The sequence below is a fragment of the Phascolarctos cinereus genome, unplaced genomic scaffold (assembly GCF_003287225.1).
Source record: "Phascolarctos cinereus isolate Bilbo 61053 unplaced genomic scaffold, phaCin_HiC Scaffold_2;HRSCAF=192, whole genome shotgun sequence".
In the NCBI taxonomy this organism is placed as follows: domain Eukaryota; kingdom Metazoa; phylum Chordata; class Mammalia; order Diprotodontia; family Phascolarctidae; genus Phascolarctos; species Phascolarctos cinereus.
In genome coordinates this window covers 295,109,989-295,130,645 of record NW_027555625.1, presented here as the reverse complement: position 1 = coordinate 295,130,645, position 20,657 = coordinate 295,109,989, and the positions used below count along the sequence as shown (strand labels likewise).

General features: G+C 41.9%; 1 protein-coding gene across 2 annotated transcripts in view; it reads right to left on the bottom strand.

The window, feature by feature from the left end:
* LOC144454048 (uncharacterized) overlaps window positions 1–20,420 on the bottom strand; it is a 33,313-nt gene extending 12,893 nt beyond the window's left edge. The window contains exons 1-2 of one of the 2 annotated variants that reach the window (XM_078150112.1): window positions 20,315–20,420; window positions 17,969–18,057 (exon numbers count right to left, since the gene is read on the bottom strand). In XM_078150112.1, the coding sequence (XP_078006238.1) occupies window positions 17,969–18,057; window positions 20,315–20,405 (180 nt within the window). In that variant the 5' untranslated portion in view covers window positions 20,406–20,420. Of the gene's footprint in view, window positions 1–3,675; window positions 3,776–17,968; window positions 18,058–20,314 lie in introns of those variants that run through there. The other variant, XM_020984973.2, reaches the window with a different exon arrangement.
* Between the last annotated feature and the right edge of the window lie 237 nt (window positions 20,421–20,657).

The following is a 20,657-nucleotide window of genomic DNA, read 5'->3' as shown; positions in this document are numbered from 1 at the left end:
TTACAAAAATGGCACTGGGGTGGAGGGGCGTGAGGCTACACCACCTTTCTACCTCAATCAGCCACAACCAGTCTTACTATCTCCAATGACTCTTACTATGTGATCTTTTACCACCATATACTGACTGGGTTGATCCAAGATACATCATCTCCCTTCCCCTTATTTGGTTTCTTTAAAAACCTTAAAAGTAAGGGGCAGCTAGATGGCGCAGTGGATAGAGCACTGGCCCTGGATTCAGGAGTACCTGAGTTCAAATCTGGCCTTAGACACATAACACTTACTAGCTGTGTGACTCTGGGCAAGTCACTTAACCCCATTACCTAACCAACCAACCAAACCTTAAAAGTAGTGATGACTCAATTAGTGGCTACCTCAATTCATCCATCTGTTTGTCAAAGGCTAAACACTGGTGGGAGCGCCACCTGGTCTGTCTTGTATCTCTGTACTCTTCGATGTCCTTTCCCTGCTATATTGACAATATTTATACTCTTAAGATCTATTCTCCTTCCTTCTGGGAGAAATGGAGCAACCACATTTCTGGTATGCTGGAGGTGGAAGTGGGAAATGATAAGTAGCTACAAAGACTCCCCCTTGCTTAGCACACTAGCCAGTTTCTGGTCTGTTATTCTTGAGAAACCCAAGCAGTGGGTCTGCATAAGAAAAGCCATTCATGACTTGTTTCAGTGCTTTCCTGTCTAACACCCTTTCAACATTCTTCCCTGGTCTCTTGGAGGGTTGAGATGTGCTAAAGTCTACTCCAATTACTCTATCTTCTTTGCATTAACCAATTAACAAACAATTAATGTGCCAGGCTTTGGGATATAAAGACAAAAACAAAACAGTTCCTGCCTTAAGGAGCTTACATTCTACAGAGGGAAACATAGGTACCCACATAAGAAGATGCAAGATAGATACAAAATATACAATTCTTGCAGGGAGGGAAGGAAATCATGCTCAGAGTTTTGCCAAAAAAGGTGTCTTTTGGCTCCTGCATTTTCTTCTCTCTGATCACTTTGCTTTTGGCCAGCACAATGCGGATCAGTTTTATCCCATCTTGGAATCTACTATAGGTCTTTGTACCTTACATCTCCTGTTCTCAGATAAGTGAATTGGATTTATTCTGGCCTTCTCCCCCAATCAGACCTCAGACTCCTACCCCTGGGACTCTGATTGATAAGCTCTCATCTTATCTAGCCCAGTTCCTAGCCCACTACTTCCCAATCATCTCCAAGCCATGCCACTAGTATTTACCCTCTTCTCTCTCATCTGCCTTTTCACATCTACCTCCCCTTTATGTGATATCTTCCATTATGAGAATAGAAGTTCCTTGAAGGCAGGGACTCTCTAGCTTCTTTGTTTGTGTATACCTAGCATTTAACACAGTACCTGGCACATGGAAGATACTTTTTCATTAATTCATTTACTCATGCTGCTATGGTAGAATCATGGGAGTGGTCACAGATTCACTTTATTCAGTCCAATCTAGGTTTTTAATCTCTAAATAAAGTGAAGGCAAAACTGACACACCGAAAACAGGGACCCAAACGTATCCAGCACAATTGTACACAGGGAGCTGAGGTCTTGGGTTTACCTTTAATAACCCAGTCCCCATTCTTTCCTGATTTTTCAAGTCCTTCTTTTTCTTATCTGGAACCCAGAATTGGCCATACAGCTAGACCAGATGATCAGGGCTCAACATCAGAATCACAGCTAATTCAATTCAAACAACAAATGTTAATCATCTTTTGTGTATAAGAACTGTACTAGATGCTAGGGTTACAAAGATGAAAAATGGGGATTACAATGGGGAGCTTACAAGCTAAGGAGGGTATATGACACATACACAAAATAAGTGGAAGGTGAGCAAGTCATTCAACCTCCCTGGACCTCAGTTTCCTCATCTGTGAAATTAGGGAGTTGATTTTATGATTTCTGAGGTCTCTTCCAGCTCTAGATCTACCATCCTGTAAGACAGAACATGACAGAGCATCAAAAAAACATCAGACAAAGGTCTCTAAGAAAATTTTAGGACAGAAAGATCACTTTGTACTATGGAGATCAAGGAAGGCTTTACAGAAGAGATGGCATCTGAGGTGCATCTTGAAGAAAAGGAAGAGATTAGGTGGGGAGTCTATTTAAAGTTTGCAGAATGGTCTACATGGATGCAAAGAGGTGAGAGAGCACAGAATGAGATCAGAAAAATACCTTGTCAGAGAAGAAAAATTACACAGTGAGATCTAGGATTAGTAAGATTATGTCTGCATGCGTGAAGGATGGACTGTCTACAGAATAATCAGAGGCCATTTAATTCAGCCTGCACCTGAACAAGAATCTCTCCTACCACACTGCTGCCAAGTATTTATCTAGGCTTTACTTGAGGAATTCAAGTGAGAAGGAACACAATGCCTTTCAAGGAAGTTAATTCCACTTCTGGAGAGCTCTAATCATCATCAGCAAACACAGGACAGGAACTTGGCTGAGCCTGCACACTGGAGATGAGCATCAGGGACTTGACCTAGACCTAGCAGGTATCCAAATCTACCTGTCACTGTTAGTATAAAGCCCAATACATGTGAGGGTTTGTATTGGCCACACAGCTAGACCAGGAGATGTATAAGAGTAAGGAAGAAGACAGTAGGCAAGGTTTGAAAAATCTTTGAGTGACTCAGCTATGGTAGTCTATGGTTTTCCCTTTTTTCTTTGTCAAATTTTGCGTGTAACCCTGACTGCTGTATATCTAGGAGGGCAGTCAGGAGCTCATGTGTTGCATCTTGATTTTACCTGGGGCCTTGAGAAAATAGGAGGGGTTTCTAGAACTAAAGCAACTGGGAGCATAAAGGACACTTAGGCAACAAATGCATGAGACAAAAAAATTACTATTGTTTTAAACATGGGGAACTAAATCACCTGCTTCAGTACCGTAGGCAGTGCCTAAGGATTAATTTATGTAACAAACATTCGTGAAGCACCACTATGTACCAGGGGCTTCTAGAACTTGGGCATACAAGGGACAAGAAGACAAAAACAAAACAGACTCAAACCTCAAGAAATTTATATTCTATTGAGGGGTGGGGGAACACACACACACACACACACACATTATGTAGAAATTATAGACAGAGTTTAGCTGAGACAAAGAATGGCATTTGGTTGTTTTGGTAGCACAGGAATAGGACTCTTGCTGTCACTGTAATAAAAAAAAGACTGTGATCAGAAAGAAACTCTAGCTCAGAGTTCTTGCCACCACTGTGATAAGAAGAGGACACTGCCTCCACCACACCAACTGCATAATTCGAGCTTGGGACATAAAATTCAAGCTCTGGAAGTTCACTGTCCTTCCTGATGCAGTTGGCAGCAGTACCTAATCAATGAACCCCTTGGATAAGTTTTATCTCAGCACCTAGAAGTAAGACTGTTTGTTAACACCACGAGCCTTGGTCCAATCACGATAGCAGATCTGAGCAGTTGGAAACCAGCATACAGTAGGTGCTCCTGTACTAGAAAATCAAATTAGGTTTGGTTAGACTACATTTACTTATCAATACAAAGGCCTTGCTGGGTCCTTGATGAGAATTAGTCAGGGCCCTTTATGATTATGGATGGCTGAATCAAGTAACATATGAGAAAGGATTACTATAGTCTTGGAAAAGTCACTCTGTGTTCCACATCTCTTACCTTAAACCTGCACATCCTCTAGAATTGCCACAATAGCAGAAGCGACCAGCCTCCATTCATGTTGGGTCACAGGAGGAATCTGAGTTAAGGGAGATCCTAGACTAAAAATGACAGAGAGGATACTGGTATTATCTGACAGTGTGGAAAGGTTATAGTCTCAAGGACCAGATATGGCAGTAGCTTGAGGACTTACATGTTTTGGTACTAGTCAAGCACTTTCACTAAGAGTCCCCAGAAAGGCCACAACCTCCTTTGTCTATGAGTGGAGAAGAGGTTGTTAGAGTAGTGAATAAGTTAACAAGAAGCCTGAAGTAGCAGAGCTCAGCTGGGGCTGTGCCCCAGAGAGAAGCATCATTCGGAAAGTACCGAGCACAGGGCAGCAGAGCTTAATCAGCATCATGGATACCACCCATATCCGATAGGTCTTTCAGCCAGTTTTACATTGTTGTCAGAGTTATAATCCAGAGAGAATGTGAATGGTGAAGATGTCTTACACACTTGTCTTTACAGTCATGGATCTTTCATAACTGAGATCAAACTTCCAACACTTGGGGAAGGCTTCAGAGCAGCATATATTTTCATGACAGACCAAACATAAAACCTGACTTTAGTTATGGTCAAGGTTGAGCCCTCTAGTTTTTTTCTTGGCTTGACCACCACAACCCTGACATGGGACAAGGGGAAAGAAGAGAGAATATGTGCCTTTGGGAGTCTTGGGTCTGGCTTACCTTCTCCCCCCAAATCCTGGCAGAGCTACTTCATGGATCAGTCTATCTGCCACAATGGGTAATTCACTTCAATTATGTGCCAAATGCCTAGCACTGAGGATATGAAGACAAACATAGTACCTGCCCTTAAAGAGCTTAGATCTTTTGTGGGGGTATATAGCATCTATGCAGAGAAGTAAAATAAAAGATAATCTGAAGAGACAGCAAGCACTAAAAATCAGTGGGGTTTAGGGAAGGCTTCACAGAGGAGCTGGAAGCTGAGCTCAGTCCTGAAGAAAAATAAGAGATGGAGAAGAGGAAGGGAGAAGTTCTTTCTAGGCATGGATGGTAGCGGTGGCTTCTACTGAGTTAGGCTATGTAATGTTGAGCTTAGGGAATACAATGCAGCAGTTTAGTTAAAACACAGAGTACCTGAATATGAAATATTGTTGGTAGTTTGGATGCAGACTGTGGAAGGCCATATAGGCTAGGCCGAGGAGCTCATATTAAACCTTAGAGGGGAAAGGGAATCACCACAGGATTTTAAGCAGGGGAGTGACATGGTCAGAACTATGCTTTAGGAAGGTTAATTGGCAGCTGTATGGAGGATGGTTCAGAGAGGAGCAGGAAAGGAAGGAAGCTAATTAGGAGGCCATTTCAGGAGCCCATGAGAGAGATTACTTAGGTCTGAATTTTAATGTTCTCTATGTGAGTGGAAAGAAGAATTCAAGGCATATTATGGAGAATCAACAAGACTTGAGAACTGATTGTATATGGTGAACGAAGGAGTAAAAAGTCGTGGAAGGCTAAAAGTTGACAGCATGGGCACCTGCAAATAAGAGTTCCTTCAACAGAAATAGAGGTTTGGAGGAGTGGTGGATTGAAGGGGTAAAATAATGAGCTTCATCTTGGACACACTGAATTTGAGATGCCTACAGAACTATTCAGGAAAAGACAAGGAGATGTTGGTGGAAGTGGGTTCAAGAAAGAGTTCAAGAAAAAGATTAAGGTTAGATATATAGATTTGAGAGTCATCTCTGTAGAGATGGTACCCACAGGAGTAAGTAAGATCTCCAAGAGAGTGCCTACAGAAAGAAAAAAGCTCAAGGCAGAGTCCTAAAAGTCATCACAATGAGGCAGGAGATGAATAATGGTCCAGTAAAGGCAACTAAAAAGAAGCAGTCAGGTAAGCAGGAGAATCAGGAGAGAATGGTATTCCAGAAAGTCCAAATAAAATGTGGACTTAGAGCCACTGGGTTAGGTAGTTAAGAGATTTTGGAGGACAGACCACTGAGGAAAGAGGTGCCATGAGTTCTTGGAAGTCAGTAACTAGATAAGTGCTTGTGACAAATTTTAGGGCTGGTATTTTGAGTAGGGTCAGATGGAAAGCACCTGGAGCTGCCAGAGCCATCCTGTGTAGTAAATCCCAAAGAATCCTGGATTCGAGGACAGGGGAAAGCTATTTCCTTAAGTTATGGGGATGAAAGAAGCCAGAATACTTCACTAAGCCAGCTATCCTTACAATAAACTCCCATGGCCAGTGAGGAGGCTGAATTGAACCTGATGACTTACAGTGGACTACAGGGAGTTGAACAAAATTGTCACAATAATCACTGAGGCCTCTCCTGACTTTTTAGATGTGGTGACCACCCAAGCCCCACAGGAGTGGACTGGTAGTCCAATTTGCTGCCTTTTTTTCTACTTTTGTGGCTGAGTAGTCAGGAACAGTTTATATTTACCTAGGAAGAACTCCAGTGGACCTTCACAATTGTTCCCCACAGCTCCTACCTGAAGTCTTCCTCTTGGTGTCATTCTGGTGGACAGAGACCTGAAGGAGACCCCACTTCCTGAGGACAATGACATTCACCATGACATCAATAATGTAACATTGGCCAGACCAGACAAGGTCATGGTGACAGAGGCCCTAGATTGGATGGTGGCCCAAACAAGGGATGAACTGTGAGAGACCAGCTCTAAGAAAATCCAAGGTCCAAGCTGCTCAGTCAAGTTTTGGGGAAATACAGTGCATGGGAGAGTCTAGATGGGCCTGGATGCAGTCCAGAACAAGCTACCGACATCTGCTAACACAACAGACATGGACAGTGGGTACCAGTGGAGAGAGATTTTAGCAGAGTGAGCAGCATCCCAGGCACTGATGGCAGCAAAGGCCCCAGTAGCAGGAGCAGTTTCAAAGGTTCCAGCATTAACAGCAGCAGTGCAGGGCAGCAGAGTAGGGTCATAAGTACCAGGAGTTGATAGTGTTACTGTCAATGTCCATGAATAGGTAGCAAACTCTACTAGAGACTGTGGCCACCCTAGTCCTAGCCCTGACACCCTATTCTGTTAGCTTACCCTGCCTATAAGGGTCTAACTTCTGCTGATCTGTTTTTCCTGGTTTACTAACAGTTCCATCCACTGTGAGTCGTGCATGCACAAATGGACCTCAGTAGCCATCAATCAATCCAATAACAAATGATAGCCTGAGGGACAGAGGTCTTGTCAAGTCCTCCCAGTGAGCTGAGATAGGGCAACACATGACTGGCATGTAAGAGAGCCTTTAGGAATAGCACAGATAAGGCATTTGGCTGTACTGATTCCTGGACAATGACCATGGGTCTGAAGCCTGGAGGGAACAGGCCTGGTTAATTAAAGGTACCAAAGGAATTTTGCCAATGTCTTCCATATATGAGGTGATTGTAGGACATGTTCAGCACCCATCAGAGTCACTAAATACCCTTTGTTGAACTGAACAATCAGGTCAAAAATGTCAAAGAAAAGATCAGTACAGATCAAGAAGGTAGTCCATTATCAATCTGGACATAGGGGCAATGATGCCAAATTGTGGTAAATATGGGACTGTATGATCTTTCTAAGGATAAGGCAGTAACGTCTGCCCAAAGGGCTTTATCACCATGACCCAAAATACTGGGTTGGATGTCCGACCTCCCAGAAGTTAGATCCAAGACAAACTGGCATTATCTTAGGAAGGTAGATGGCTTCCTCCAGAGATTTCTTGGATCTGGCTTCTAAGAAGACTTACCTGATAATGATGGGCTGCTTTTGAACATAATTCTGGTTCACAACTGGACCTTCCTTACTCCACCCCTGGAACAGAGTAGCAAGGCTCTCAAGATCCTTTCTCCCCCACTGCTTAAGGGGCTTCATACAACCTGAAAAAATGGCTGCAATGAACAGCTTTCTTTTCCCCTGTGATATTTTGACAATTCCCCGTAAAGGCTTGTTTCTCCAAGGTGGCTGGTGGCAGTGGATAAAACACTGGGTCTGGAGTCAGAAGACCTGAGATCAAATCTGGCCTTGGACACTTAGGTGTCTGACTCTGGGCAAGTCACTTAATGTCTGCCTGCCTCAGTTTCCTCAACTGTAAAATGGGGATAAACATAGCACCTTCCTCACAGGATTGTTGTGAGGATCAAATGAGGTAATATTTGTAAAGTACTCAGCACAGCATCTGGCACACAACAGGTACCTAACAAAATGCTTATTCCCCTTCCTTCTCCTGTTAAAAAGTTAGAACTGCTGGGAAGTACCTTGTTTTTTAATGGCATGGGGAAGATAAAACTGTCTCTACAGAATTATTATGAATGTGGAATAATTATAATGAGCCTGGAAGAAAAGGATTCCTTAGCTGATTAGCTAACAATTCTGAATTCCTGGATGAAGGTGAGAGAAAGTCCTTGACCAGCTCTCAGGACAGAAAGGGAAGCCCCTCAGCAGAGATCTCTGAAGTTGTAAAGATTTGGTGTCACCTCTCTTCCTAGGGATGGGGACGTACTGTCTGGTTGGCTTGAGAACAACGAATGGGTGGTGGTTCAGAGCACCAAGACAGGCTGCATGCAAGAGGGTGATGGCTTTTGAGCTACTTCACTACATAGACCTTGACCCACGATGAGGATCAGTGGCTCTGCTGGGAGTGTCATCATCTGTGCTGTGACCCTGATGTTCCTAGTGCTAGTCTTGCTCATACTCACTACTTTACCCACTGTGAACTACAGAGATCTGGCATCACTCATTATATGGACCGGATCATCAAGACCCTTCTGAATGGGGTAGATATAGCCTCAGATTTCTGATCTTTATTTTCTTCCATATTTGGTCACTTATTCAAGGGAAGACTGTTATATTGCTTGTTTTTATTTATGTTTTTTAAAAAATGTTACCTACACTAATCTCCAGTGCTGCCTACACCAAGCTTCTTATGACTCAGAAGTTACTGCTATCCAGTAATGGCCCTCAAGACAATTAAGTACTGGAAGGTCTAGGGGACCTTTAACATCTTGCCACAAAAGGGCAGGATATGGTCAGAATAATACCAATGGCGGTCCCTGCCACACAGGCTGGGCTAGTTTTCATCTAAAAGACAGGGAAACCACCTTCTAGGATTTACTAGTCCAGGGGACAAGGGCTCCAGATGTTAACGCAGCCTTTAGTCACCTAAACCCAGACCAGGAGAAGTTGGTGCCTCTCAGACTTAACAGATATCTCACTACTGTGTGAATCAACACACTCCTCTGATCAGATGCATTTCCCCATGGAGATAAAAGGGGCTGCATCTACCTGAACCAATGCTGTATCCTTGCTGAATATCTTTCTCATTCTGTTGTTAAGTAATCTTCCTTTCTGTTAAATGTTAGATGGTCTACAAGTATTTCATTTGTTAATGACACTAAGGGTTCCAAAACACAAAGAGAGGACAGAGGACAGAGAGAATAAAACTAGGGAATGGTAGGATTGAGTTGGATGGGGAATATTGGGAAAGGTAGCAGGAAGATGTTCACCCTTGCGAATGATTCTGAATCATGGTATTCAGGGAGCTGAAAATATAAATTTGCCATTGATAGGTACCAAGTGGTTAGGGCCTCTACTTTTCTGGATCCTATGATGATGGCATGTTGCTCTTAAGGTATTCCTAGGAACTGGGTTCTTAAGAGGAAGCATGATAGCATACAGAAGCAATTAGACTGAAACAGAAGCAATTAATGATGGAATAAATTATGGACCACTTTGCCAACCCTGATGAAGTTAAGTCACTAGGCCCAGATAAACAACATTCCCAGGTTATAAAGGAAATGACAGATGGATAATTGAGGGATAGTCAGTGAAAGTGCCAAAAGAGTAGATAAGCAAAAATACTGTTTGGCTTTTCAAAAAAGGGAAGGAAGCAGAGTCTGCTACCTCAGCGCAGGGAGCTTGAATTTAACTCCTGACAAAATTCCAGTACATTACTAAAGGGATAACTGTAAATATTTAAAAAGAAAATGGTGACTATAAAAAGTCAGTATGGTATAATTTGATCAAGAATAAGTCATTTCAAACTAAGCAAATTTCCTTTTGTAATTGTGTTTCTAAACTGGTAGATTAAGGGGATACTTTAGATTTAGTTTCCCTAAATTTCAATAAAGCATTTGACAAATTCTATTCATGTAGACAAGATAGAGAGCTACAGGCTATATAACTATAATTAGGTGGACTCAGAAGGGCTTGAATGGTTGGACCCAAAGCTTATTCATTAATGGGTTCATGTCAACTTGGAAAGTTTCTAGTGAAGTATCCCAGGGATTTGTTCGCAGCCCTGTTCTACTTACCTTTTTGTCTCAGTGACTTTTAAGGAGTCACAGAATGTTGTTACTTAGTCATTTTTGTCCTGTCTGACTCTTTGTGACCCCTTTTGGGGTTTTCTTGGTAAGGGTACTGAAGTTGTTTACCATTTCCTTTTTGACTCATTTTATGGATGAGGAAACTGAGACAAGCAGGGTTAAGTGACTTGCCCAGGGTCACATAGTTAGTGACTATCTGAATTCCAAATTGAACCTAGGTCTTCCTGACTCCAGATCCAGCACCCTATCTACTGGGTGACCTAGCACGCTTATTAAATTTGCATATGGGGGCAGCAAGGTGGCGCAGTGGATAGAGCACTGGCCCTGAAGTCAGGAGGACCTGAGTTCAAATCCGGCCTCAGACATTTGTCACTTACTAGTGGTGTGACCCTGGGCAAGTCACTTAACCCCACTGCCTAGCCAAAAAACAAACAAACAAAAGAAAACAAAAAATAAATTTGCATATGACACAAAGCCTGGAAGAATAGCTAATAGGCTACATGATAAAATCAGGCTCCAAAAACATCTCAACAAACTTGAATATTAGGCAAAATCTGTGACAAAATTTAACAGGGATCAGTATAAAGTCTGATACTTGTATTAAAAATGTCAACTTCACAATTACAAGATATGAGAGGCATGACATGATAATGGCTTTGTCTGAAAAATACCTTCGGAGTTTAATGGACTACAAGCTCAATATGAATCAACAGTGTGACACAGTACCAAAAAAGGCAGCGTGATCTTCAGCTGCATTGAAATGTGTCCTCCCCAGGACTAGGCAGATGATAGTTCTGCGGTCCTCTGCTCTGGCCACAACACATCTGGAATACTTTATTCAATTCTGGACAACACATAAGAGGAAGGGCCACTATTAAACTGGAGAGTGTTCAGAGAAAAGCAAACAGTGTGGTGGAGGGCCTCAAGATTTTGCTATACAGATAGTCCTTGCTTTATGTAAATGGACCACTCTGCAGACCTCTACATAAATTGATTTTTTCATAATGCCAATTTGCCTGCAGATGTGGGGAAGGGAGGACAGAGAAGGGAAAGCAGGAGGAGGAACATGGCCCAGGTCAGACACATGGGGGCCTGGGTGGAATTAAGAAGAAGGACACATGGGGAACAGATACATGGGGCCTGGACATGGACAAAGAAAGGAGAGGGACAGATATGTGGCACCCAAGCACAGATGGATGGCAGATAGAAACCCAGTCTGGACAGTTAGACAAATGGGTGTAGTGGAGCAAAGGTTTCCTCTCTCAGGGTGCAGGTCTCAAGTGCCCAATCCACAGCCGTGATCTCCCTGAGAGTTTTTCTCCTGCTTTCACTTGGAGGGTTTTTTTTTTTAATTTTTTTTGGGTGGGGAGGTGAGTGGGAGGCTGTGGAGCCTAAGGAGAGGGGGCAGGATCAAAGAGAGAGAGTGCAATACTGTACAGTAAATTACATAAATTTTTTTTAGAATATAGATTTCTTTCACAATTTTTTTATGTAAAGTCAAATTTTGTAATGCAAATTTATGTAAGGCAACAACTATCTGTATAAGGATCCATGGAAGACACTGGGTTTTTTCACTTGAAAATGAAAGGATTCAATGTGGGCATGACAGCTGTCTTCATATATTTATAGAGTTGCCACATATAAAAAGACTTATTTTTCTTGTGTCTAGAGGTCATAACCTGAAACAACAGGTAGAAGTTGCAAAAGTGTAAGAAAAATCTTACTAAGAATTGAAAAGCCCCAAAGTGGAATGTTAGGGGATAAAAGGATCCCTTTTACTAAAGGTTTTTCAGGAAAGGCTGGAAGACCATTTTTGAGGGATCTGTAAAGGAGATTCTTGTTAGATTAGATAAATATATAAAACCCATTCAAAAGTCTACATATCTAGCCACTATTTTCTTATGAGCCCAGGACTACACCACCAACTATTTGCCTAGACATCTCCACCTGGATGTCCATTAAGTATCTCAAAGTGGATATGTACAAAAGTGAACTCATTTCCTTTCCTCTAAACCTACCCTTCCTTTGTCCTAACTTCCTAATTTATGCAAAAGGCACCACTATTCTTGTAATCACCTAGATTCAGAACCTTCAACTCTTCACTCTCTCTCCTTCCCACATCCAAAAAGTTATTTAACTCCACAATTCCTTTTCTTCCTTTACTACCCCCTCCCCAAACACATTACTTACAAATGTCAAATACATATGCAAAAAAAATTTTTTTAAATGCCTAATGCTCTGGAGATGTCATCCTTCATTCAAGAATCTTCAGTGGTGGGGGGCGGAGCCAAGATGGCAGAGTGAAAGCAGTGACTTGCTTGAGCTCTCCTCCAAACCCCTCCAAATACTCATAAAAAACAGCTCTAAACAAATTCTGAAGCAGCAGAACCCATAAAAAGACAGAGTGGAACAAATTTCCAGCCCAAGATAACCTGGATGATTGATCAGAAAGGTATATCGGGTGGGGCTGGGAGTGCAGTGCAGTGTGCCGTGGGCGCGCGGCCACAGGGAACGTGGAGCAGGCCTCAGAGGACTGAATCCCTGGCAGCTGTGGAGGTTTCCAGGCTCCTCAATCCACCAATGCCAAAGACAACTTAGAAGGTCAGTGGGAAAAGTCTGTTTCTGTGCTGAGGAAGGAAGGTGGGGTTTCAGCTCTATTCCCCAAGAGTGTGGTGCTGGGGCGGGCAGCTGCTTCCTGAGCTTCCGGCCCACAGACTGAGGGGGAATCCAGTGGCTGATCAAAGAGGGATTGCAGGGATCTCTTTGCCAGTGCTGAGGCAGGAATCTCTTGCTTTGCCCATGTTTGGATCTGGGTCACAGTTCTGGGCAGCGGTGCTGGGGTGAGGAGGAGCACTGGCATGGTGAAGCTTGTAGTGGCTGTGGAGAGGAACCCCTCCTCACAGTTACAGGACAGAAAGGAATACTTGTGGTCACAGGCCAGGAAAGGAGTAAACACCTCGCCCCTTATCATACCACCTTGGAAGAACTGAAAATTTACAGGTCCCTACAAGTATCTCTGAAAACAGCTGTACAAACCCCAAGCTTGGGACAGTACATTCTCCACATTGGAAGCAGATTTGTACCTTAACAAAGAGTTTAAAACTCAAGTAATTGGCCGGGATCATGAGCAAGCAGCGCAAAAAGAGTCAGACTATATTATCTTACTTTGGTGAAAAGAAGACCAAAATATACAACCAGAAGAAGACAACAAAGTCAAAGCTCCTACATCCAAAGCCTCCAAGAAAAATATGAATTGGTCCCAGGCCTTGGAAAAGCTCAAAAACGATTTTGAGAAGCAAGTAAGGAAGTAGAGGAAAAACTGAGAGTGATGCTAAAGGAGACCCAAAAAAATACTGAAGAAAATAACACCTTAAAAAATAGCCTAACCCAAATGGCAAAAGAGGTCCAAAAAGCCAATGAGGAGAAAAATGCCCTAAAAAGCAAAATTGGCCAATGGAAAAGGAAGTCCAAAAGCTTACTGAAGAAAATACTTCCTTAAAAATTAGAATAGAGCAATTGGAAGATAGTGACTTTATGAGAAATCACGACACAGTAGAACAAATCCAAAAGAATGAAAAATTAGAAAACAATGTGAAATATCTCATTGGAAAAACAACTGACCTGGAAAATAGATCCAGGAGAGAGAATTTAAAAATTATTGGACTATCTGAAAGCCATGATCAAAAAAAGAGCCTAGACATCATCTTTCAAGAAATTATCAAGGAAAACTGCCCTGATATATAGAACCAGAGGGCAAAATAGAAATTGAAAGAATCCACAGATCTCCTCCTGAAAGAGATCCCCAAAGGAAAACTCCTAGGAATATTGTAGCCAAATTCCAGAGTTCCCAGGTCAAGGAGAAAATATTACAAGCTGCCAGAAGGAAACAGTTCAAGTACTGTGGAAACAAATCAGGATAACACAAGATTTAGCAGCTTCTACATTAAAGGACCGCAGGGCATGGAATATAATATTCTGGAGGGCAAAGGAGATAGGATTACAACCAAGAATCACCTACCCAGCAAAACTGAGTATAATCCTTCAGGGGAAAAAATGGTCATTCAGTGAAATAGAGGACTTTCAAGCATTCTGATGAAAAGACCAGAGCTGAATAGAAAATTTGACTTTCAAATACAGGACTCAAGTGGAACATGAAGAGGTAAACAGGAAAGAGAAATCATAAAAGACTTATTAAGATTGAACTGTTTACATTCCTGCATGGAAAGATGATTTATAACTCATGAGACCTTTGTCAGTATCAGGGTAGTTGGAGGAAAAAAATTATATGTATGTATATGTAGATAGATAGATAGAGGGCACAGGGTGAGTTGAAGATTAAGGGGTCATATCTGGAGAATAAAATTAAGGGATGAGAGAGGATTATACTAGGAGAAGAAGAAAGGGAGAGGTAGAATGGGGTAAATTATCTCACAAAAAAAAACAGAAAAGAAAAGTCTCTTACAGTGGAAGGGGAAATGGGGGAAGGTGAGAGGGAATGAGTGAATCTTATTCTCATAGGATTTGGCTTAAGGAGGGAATAACATACACATTCAATTGGGTATGGAAATCTGTCTTACCCTACAGGAAAATAGGGGGAAAGGGGACAAGAGAGCGGGATGATAGAGAGGAGGGCAGATTGGGAAAGGGGTTAATCAGAAGTAAATACTTCTGAGGAGGGACAGGGTCAAAAGAAAGAATAGAATAAATGGGAGGGCAGGATAGGATTAAGGGAAATAGAGTTAGTTTTTCACAACATGTCTACTATGGACGTGTTTTGCATAACTGCACATGTACAACTTATATTGAGTTGCCTGCCTTTTCAATGAGGGTGGGTGGGGAGGGAGGAAGAGAGAAAATTTGAAACCTAAAGTTTTAAAAACATATGTTTAAAAAAATGTTTTCACATGCTACTGGGAAATAAATATAGGAAATGGGATGCAGAAGTCTATCCTGCCCTACAGGAAAATAGAAGGGGAAGGGGATAAGAGAAGGGGAGAGAGATAGAAGAGAGGACAGAGTAGGGGAAGGGATAGTCAGAATGCATGCCATCTTGGGGTGGGGGGAAGGGGGAGATGGGGTGAAAATATGGAACTCAAAAACTTGTGGCAGTAAATGTTGAAAACTAAAAATAAATTTATATTAAGAAAAAAAAAAGAATCTTTAGTGGCTAACTACTAGGATAAACTAGAAAATTCTCTGACCTTTAAAGCCCTTCAAAATCTGACCCCAGCCTAGATTTTCAGATTTCATATTATTTTCCTTCATATACTCTATGTGTCAGGCAGACTGGTCTACTTACAGTTCCCCAAATGCTACATCATTGCCCACCTCCATGCCTTTGCAAACTTCTCCATTCCTAGAATGCTTTTTCCCTCACCACTCTTGGAATCCCAAACTCCTTTAAAGGCTAAGTCCATATGCCACCTCCTATGTGAGGCCTTTCCTGAACCATCCTCCCTCCCCCTACTTGTTAGTACTCTTCCTCACCACAAAATAACTTTTATTAACTTTGCACGTAATTTGTACTTAGCATTGTATATATGATCCTCTCCCTCTCCTCCCCTTAGACTATAAGCTCCTGAGGTTAGGAACCGTTCCATTTTGTCTTTGTATCGCCAGAATCTAGCATAATGCCTTTATACTGTATGTGCTTAATAAATTTGTACTGAATTAAACTGAACTATGACAGATGAAGCAGGCGTCCATTATTAGGACCCCTGCCCTGGCTTCCCCTTCCCTCCCCTGACTCCACCATCTGGACAATTGATAGTGCCTTCCCCTCCCATGTTAATTTGTCTATCTTTTATATATATATATATATATATATACACACACACATATATATATATATACACACACACATATATATATATACACACACACACACACACACACACACACACACACACATATACACACACATACACACATATATATATATATATATATATACATCTCCCATGATGGAAAGTAAGCCCTTGAAGGCAGAGTCTATTTAAGTTTGGTCTTTGTATCGCCATGCCTAGCATTTAATAAATACTTGTTGACTGACTCTATGTATGCTAGAAATAATTTCTAACAATTGCCTCTTTTGAACACAGGATCACAGAGTTAGAGCTGGAAGGGGCCTTAGTGGTCACTGAGGTCAACTTTCACATTTTACAAATGAGAAAGCTGCTGCTCAGATAGGTTAAATGTCTTAGCCAAGGTCACACAGGTAGGCTAGCATTTGAACCCAAGTCTTTTGATGCAAATTCAGTGCCTGTTCTACTGCATTACTCTCAAATGTAACAAAACCTTGTTATTCTCTAATATTTATTGTTGAATGCCTACAGGTCAGTGTTTCCTACAACTAATTTAGCTATGCAACATGTTTATGTTTGAAATATATTACTGAACTATAGGTACTGGTCTAGAGTTTTGAGAATATGGAATACTCCCAGGACAAAAGGGGATAGGAGCCATTTTGGAGCAGAGAGTAAATTAAGATTGTTTTTATGCAAAATGATTACAAGAATATGATACTTTCATATAATTCTATTATCCTATGTCCAAAATAAATGACTATAGGAATCTCTATTAATTCTTTGGTTTTAAATTCATTGCAAATGATTGTGAAAGTTTCATTGTCTTAATTCTGAACACCATTTTCATAAGGTGTAATTCATGTAATATAAACCACTGAGCAGCTTCACTAGGCTGTCTTGGAAAATACAATGAACTGTGAATCTTGCTTTCTTCTAAAGACCTAAGAAACTAGTTCCTCTTAGTGCTATGTGATTATCAAATAATGACACATAAAAGTGAAAGCTGTTCTTTGAGAGATAATCCTATTGGGTAAGTACCATGGTATTTGATTTACTGTGAACGAAAAAGCCATAAAAGCATCTATTGTATATTTAACCTTCCCAGGAAGAAATTACCCAGTTATTATTTTATTTTTGTCAAGAAAAGCATAAACTGGCAGTTTCAAAGAAAATAACAATCAACTCTAAATTCATGCTTAAGGAACTGGTGCCTCCAGGGCCAGCCATCCTACTGGACAATGAACTGCTACGGGATCCCAAGAAGAAACACAGAGCCTCAAACTTTTTTTTGGTGGGGAGTGAATTTTTTTTGTGTGTGTGTGAAAACCTCAGATGTGCCATGTTTAGATGACTATTTATGTACTTTAAACAGTCATGTTCATCTTTACTACCAAGATCATCATTCTGCCAGTTGTCCAAAAGGCCTGGAGTCAATTCTGACTCTCTCCCATCTTTTATCTCTTCTACTGAACCAATTACCCTTTTTTCTTCAAATGTGTCAAAATAGCTTGCTCCCCCTATCCAGTGCTTTTCTGTATCAAGAACAATTCAACTCCTCAGGCTGGCATTCAAGGTCCTCCACAATATGGCCCCCCATAACAGAGCCAATCTATTTCTCACTATTTCTATAATGTACCTTTCACTGAAGTCTCCTCAGTGATTCTTACAGATGATACTTCAACTCTACTCCTTTGCTTGTAATACCCTCTGCCATTCTCTGTAACTATCCAAATCTTATTCATTAAGGTCAGTTGCAATCTCACTTCTTTCAGAAAGTCTTTTCATCTTACTTTTTTTGAATCATAGACCTATCTTTATTACTTAACTTTTTCAGCTATGTTAAACATAAAAATTTTATTTGATGTTTGTGTCTTTCCAATGAGCTTTTAAGGATAAAGACTGTGCTTTCTATTTCTTTTGTTTTGTTCACAGGTTCAAACTCAGTTCTAAGAACATAGGACTGAATAGTTTGATGTTAGGCAAAGGAGGAGAAAGTCATTAGACAAACCGGGAAGACTTCCAGTCTACTGGGGTCAAGCAAGTGGGGCTCAAGTCCCTTAATAAGACTTGGTTAGGCAGAAAAGCTTGAGGACAAAGGAAAGAAAAATTTCCACACTTTGAGACTTGAGAGATAGCATTTCAGGAGAGAGAAAGCCCAACTCACCTGAGATCTGGCTGTCAGAAATGCAGAATTCATCTTCTCCTGCTCAGTGCTCTCTTGCTGGGGAAAGGCAAAGTCTTGAGAAGATAGACCTGGGGAAGAGAAAGAAGCCACGAGAGACCTCCTCCTATCTTGTGGGTCTCTTACAGGCTAGAAATCCTCACAAAAAAGTTGGTGTAATGCTATACCCTCACTTCCCAAAAACTTTGTGAAAGAATAGGAAAGTCAAATGAAGTTCAGGAACAACTCCATCTCCATCCTGAATCAAAAAGAAGGACCACTGACTTTGCTGTCTGGGTTCTACACTCTTTTTTGTGCTATTAAGCTCTAGGTGTTACACCTATTACTTATGGTTCCAATGAAAGATCACTCCCAAAGACAACCTGATCACTCAAGGTGCAGTTCTGAAAACTTTTATTAATGTGAGACCCACTCTGTGAATAGCATCATTGAAAGCCAAAGCATTCTGTTCCATACCTTACTATCTGTATTCACAATCTTAAAATTCCCATTCTTTCCTAACCTCCTTTAGGAGTGGGATTAAGTTAAGGGTTCAGTAGAATAAACCACCTTCAATTCCTTTCCAGAAACATGCCTTGGAGAAAGCAGAGTGAGAGTGCAGTGGTAGGTCCACTTCCACCCCAAAAAAATGGATATAGAAAACTTGTCTAGTAAAGGTGTACTAAGCAAATTTTCTAAGGGGAAAAGTAATTCCAGGTAAGAAAAAAAATTTAATATTTTCTACAGGGGTAAGGCTCTGGAAATCAGTTCCAGATGCAATTTCTTTCCTGGACCATTCATATCCCTTTCTTCTCTGTAATGCATCTATATCAATCCTTCGAAGCCACCCACTCCTCGATGTGTTCTCAATGTTCCAATTTCACTTCAGTCCTGTTTTACCCAGGTGGGATGGTCAGGAATTGTTCTGGCAACAGCCACAACAGGACATGCACTTTCTTCCAGGTTATGTTCTAATATTTTGGCTGAAAATTTCAGGTTAGTGGTCTCTCCACTTGGGATGGATTCCAGGTCCCTAGGGCCTGAAAGCTCAGAGGCAAGGTCACTTCACTTTGGTGCTGAGATCTCAGTAGGGAACCCTGTTTCTGGTGCCCAGGGCTGTCCACCTGTAGAATCTCTGGAGGACTGATGTGAACATAGAAAAGATGGAGTCAGCAGAAGGGACCTAGCAGACTTGGTAATAGGTTGAACCCTAAAGAGCAAAAAGTAGAGAACTATGCGAATAGGTATATGATGAAGCATAATTTTGTTCATTTAGCAAACTGGCAAGGGACACCTACTATGATCAAATCTTTGTACAAGTTGCTATAGAGAATACAAAAAAGAATAAAACAAGTTCTCTGATCTTCAGGAACTAAAGATCTAGTATACTGATGTTGTCCAGCATATGATGCCAAAGGGTCAAAGTCAAGAGCTCTTGAAATCAACTCATAGTCACTTAGATACAAGTGAATAGGATTCTTCTCTGACACACATATACTGGCTCCCCATTGCACAAAAATAAATAAACAGCTTAACTCTGGCATTAGAGACCCTTCACAAACTAGCTTCATTAAAACTTTCCAGCTGTAATTCATATGACATCCCACTGGAACAGGAATGACACACTACATTCCAACAATACCAATCCTTTTCTTAGACTGCCCTTTCCTTTCCTGAGCATTTGCTAATACTATAATCAAAATCTAGAACTTGACTGGACTCCTATCCCCCAACTCCGCCGAATGAATCTCCTCTTTTCCTTCAAGGCCCTGCAGGAGTGTGTCCCAGAGTCACCCCCACATCCAGTTGGAAGTAATCTCTCCTTCCTCAAATTTAACGTGGCATTTAGCCAGAACCTCTCTATTGCACCTATCAAATAATCCTTCAGGTTAAAAGCTTCGTGGATACATGTCTTTTCTTCCCCATAAAATTATATGATATGAGGAGGGAGAGAGACCTGTAATTGATTGGGGATCTTTGTACGCACAATGCCTATCACGGTGGCATAACAGAGTGGATGAATAGTTATTGCTGACAGTAAACCGAAGGAATCTGAAGTCCTATACACAAATGTAACCCAAACACACGAGATCTCTTGTCTCTCTATGTGTCACACACACACACACCCACACACACACACACACCCACACACACCCACACACCCCACCCCACCCTCCCGCTCCCCCCCCCGCCTTCTCTTCAGTCGTTAAGCCCGCCCCTTGGCCCGCCCCTCTCAGGGGAGGGAATGGCCCCGATCGCATGCTCGCCGCCAGGCCCCTGCTCTCCTCCCGGACCCGCCCAGTTCGGGTTCAGGGTGCTGCGAGGAACTGGGCCCGGGTCACTAAATACCTGGAATTGGGTCCGGGGCCTGGCCTGACCTCAGATAAAGAACTGGTTCGAGGCCAAAGAACCAATCATGGCGTCGAGGCTGCGCGCGCATTCTTCATGCCGCCTTAGAAGGGAGGTGGGAGAAGAGCCTGCGCCCTGGGAGCCTCAGGACTACCACACCCAGAATGCCACACTTCCGTTTTCCGGTGGTTTCCCGTGCAAAAGGTCTTGCGGGTTGTCGTCGTTAAGTCCTTTTCCTCCTCGGCATCTGGGATACCGGTTCAATCTGTCTACCGAGAGCACTTGGATGCCAAAAAACTAAACCCTGACGGTAGTGAGCAATCTTTCGACAGTCATAGGTCGT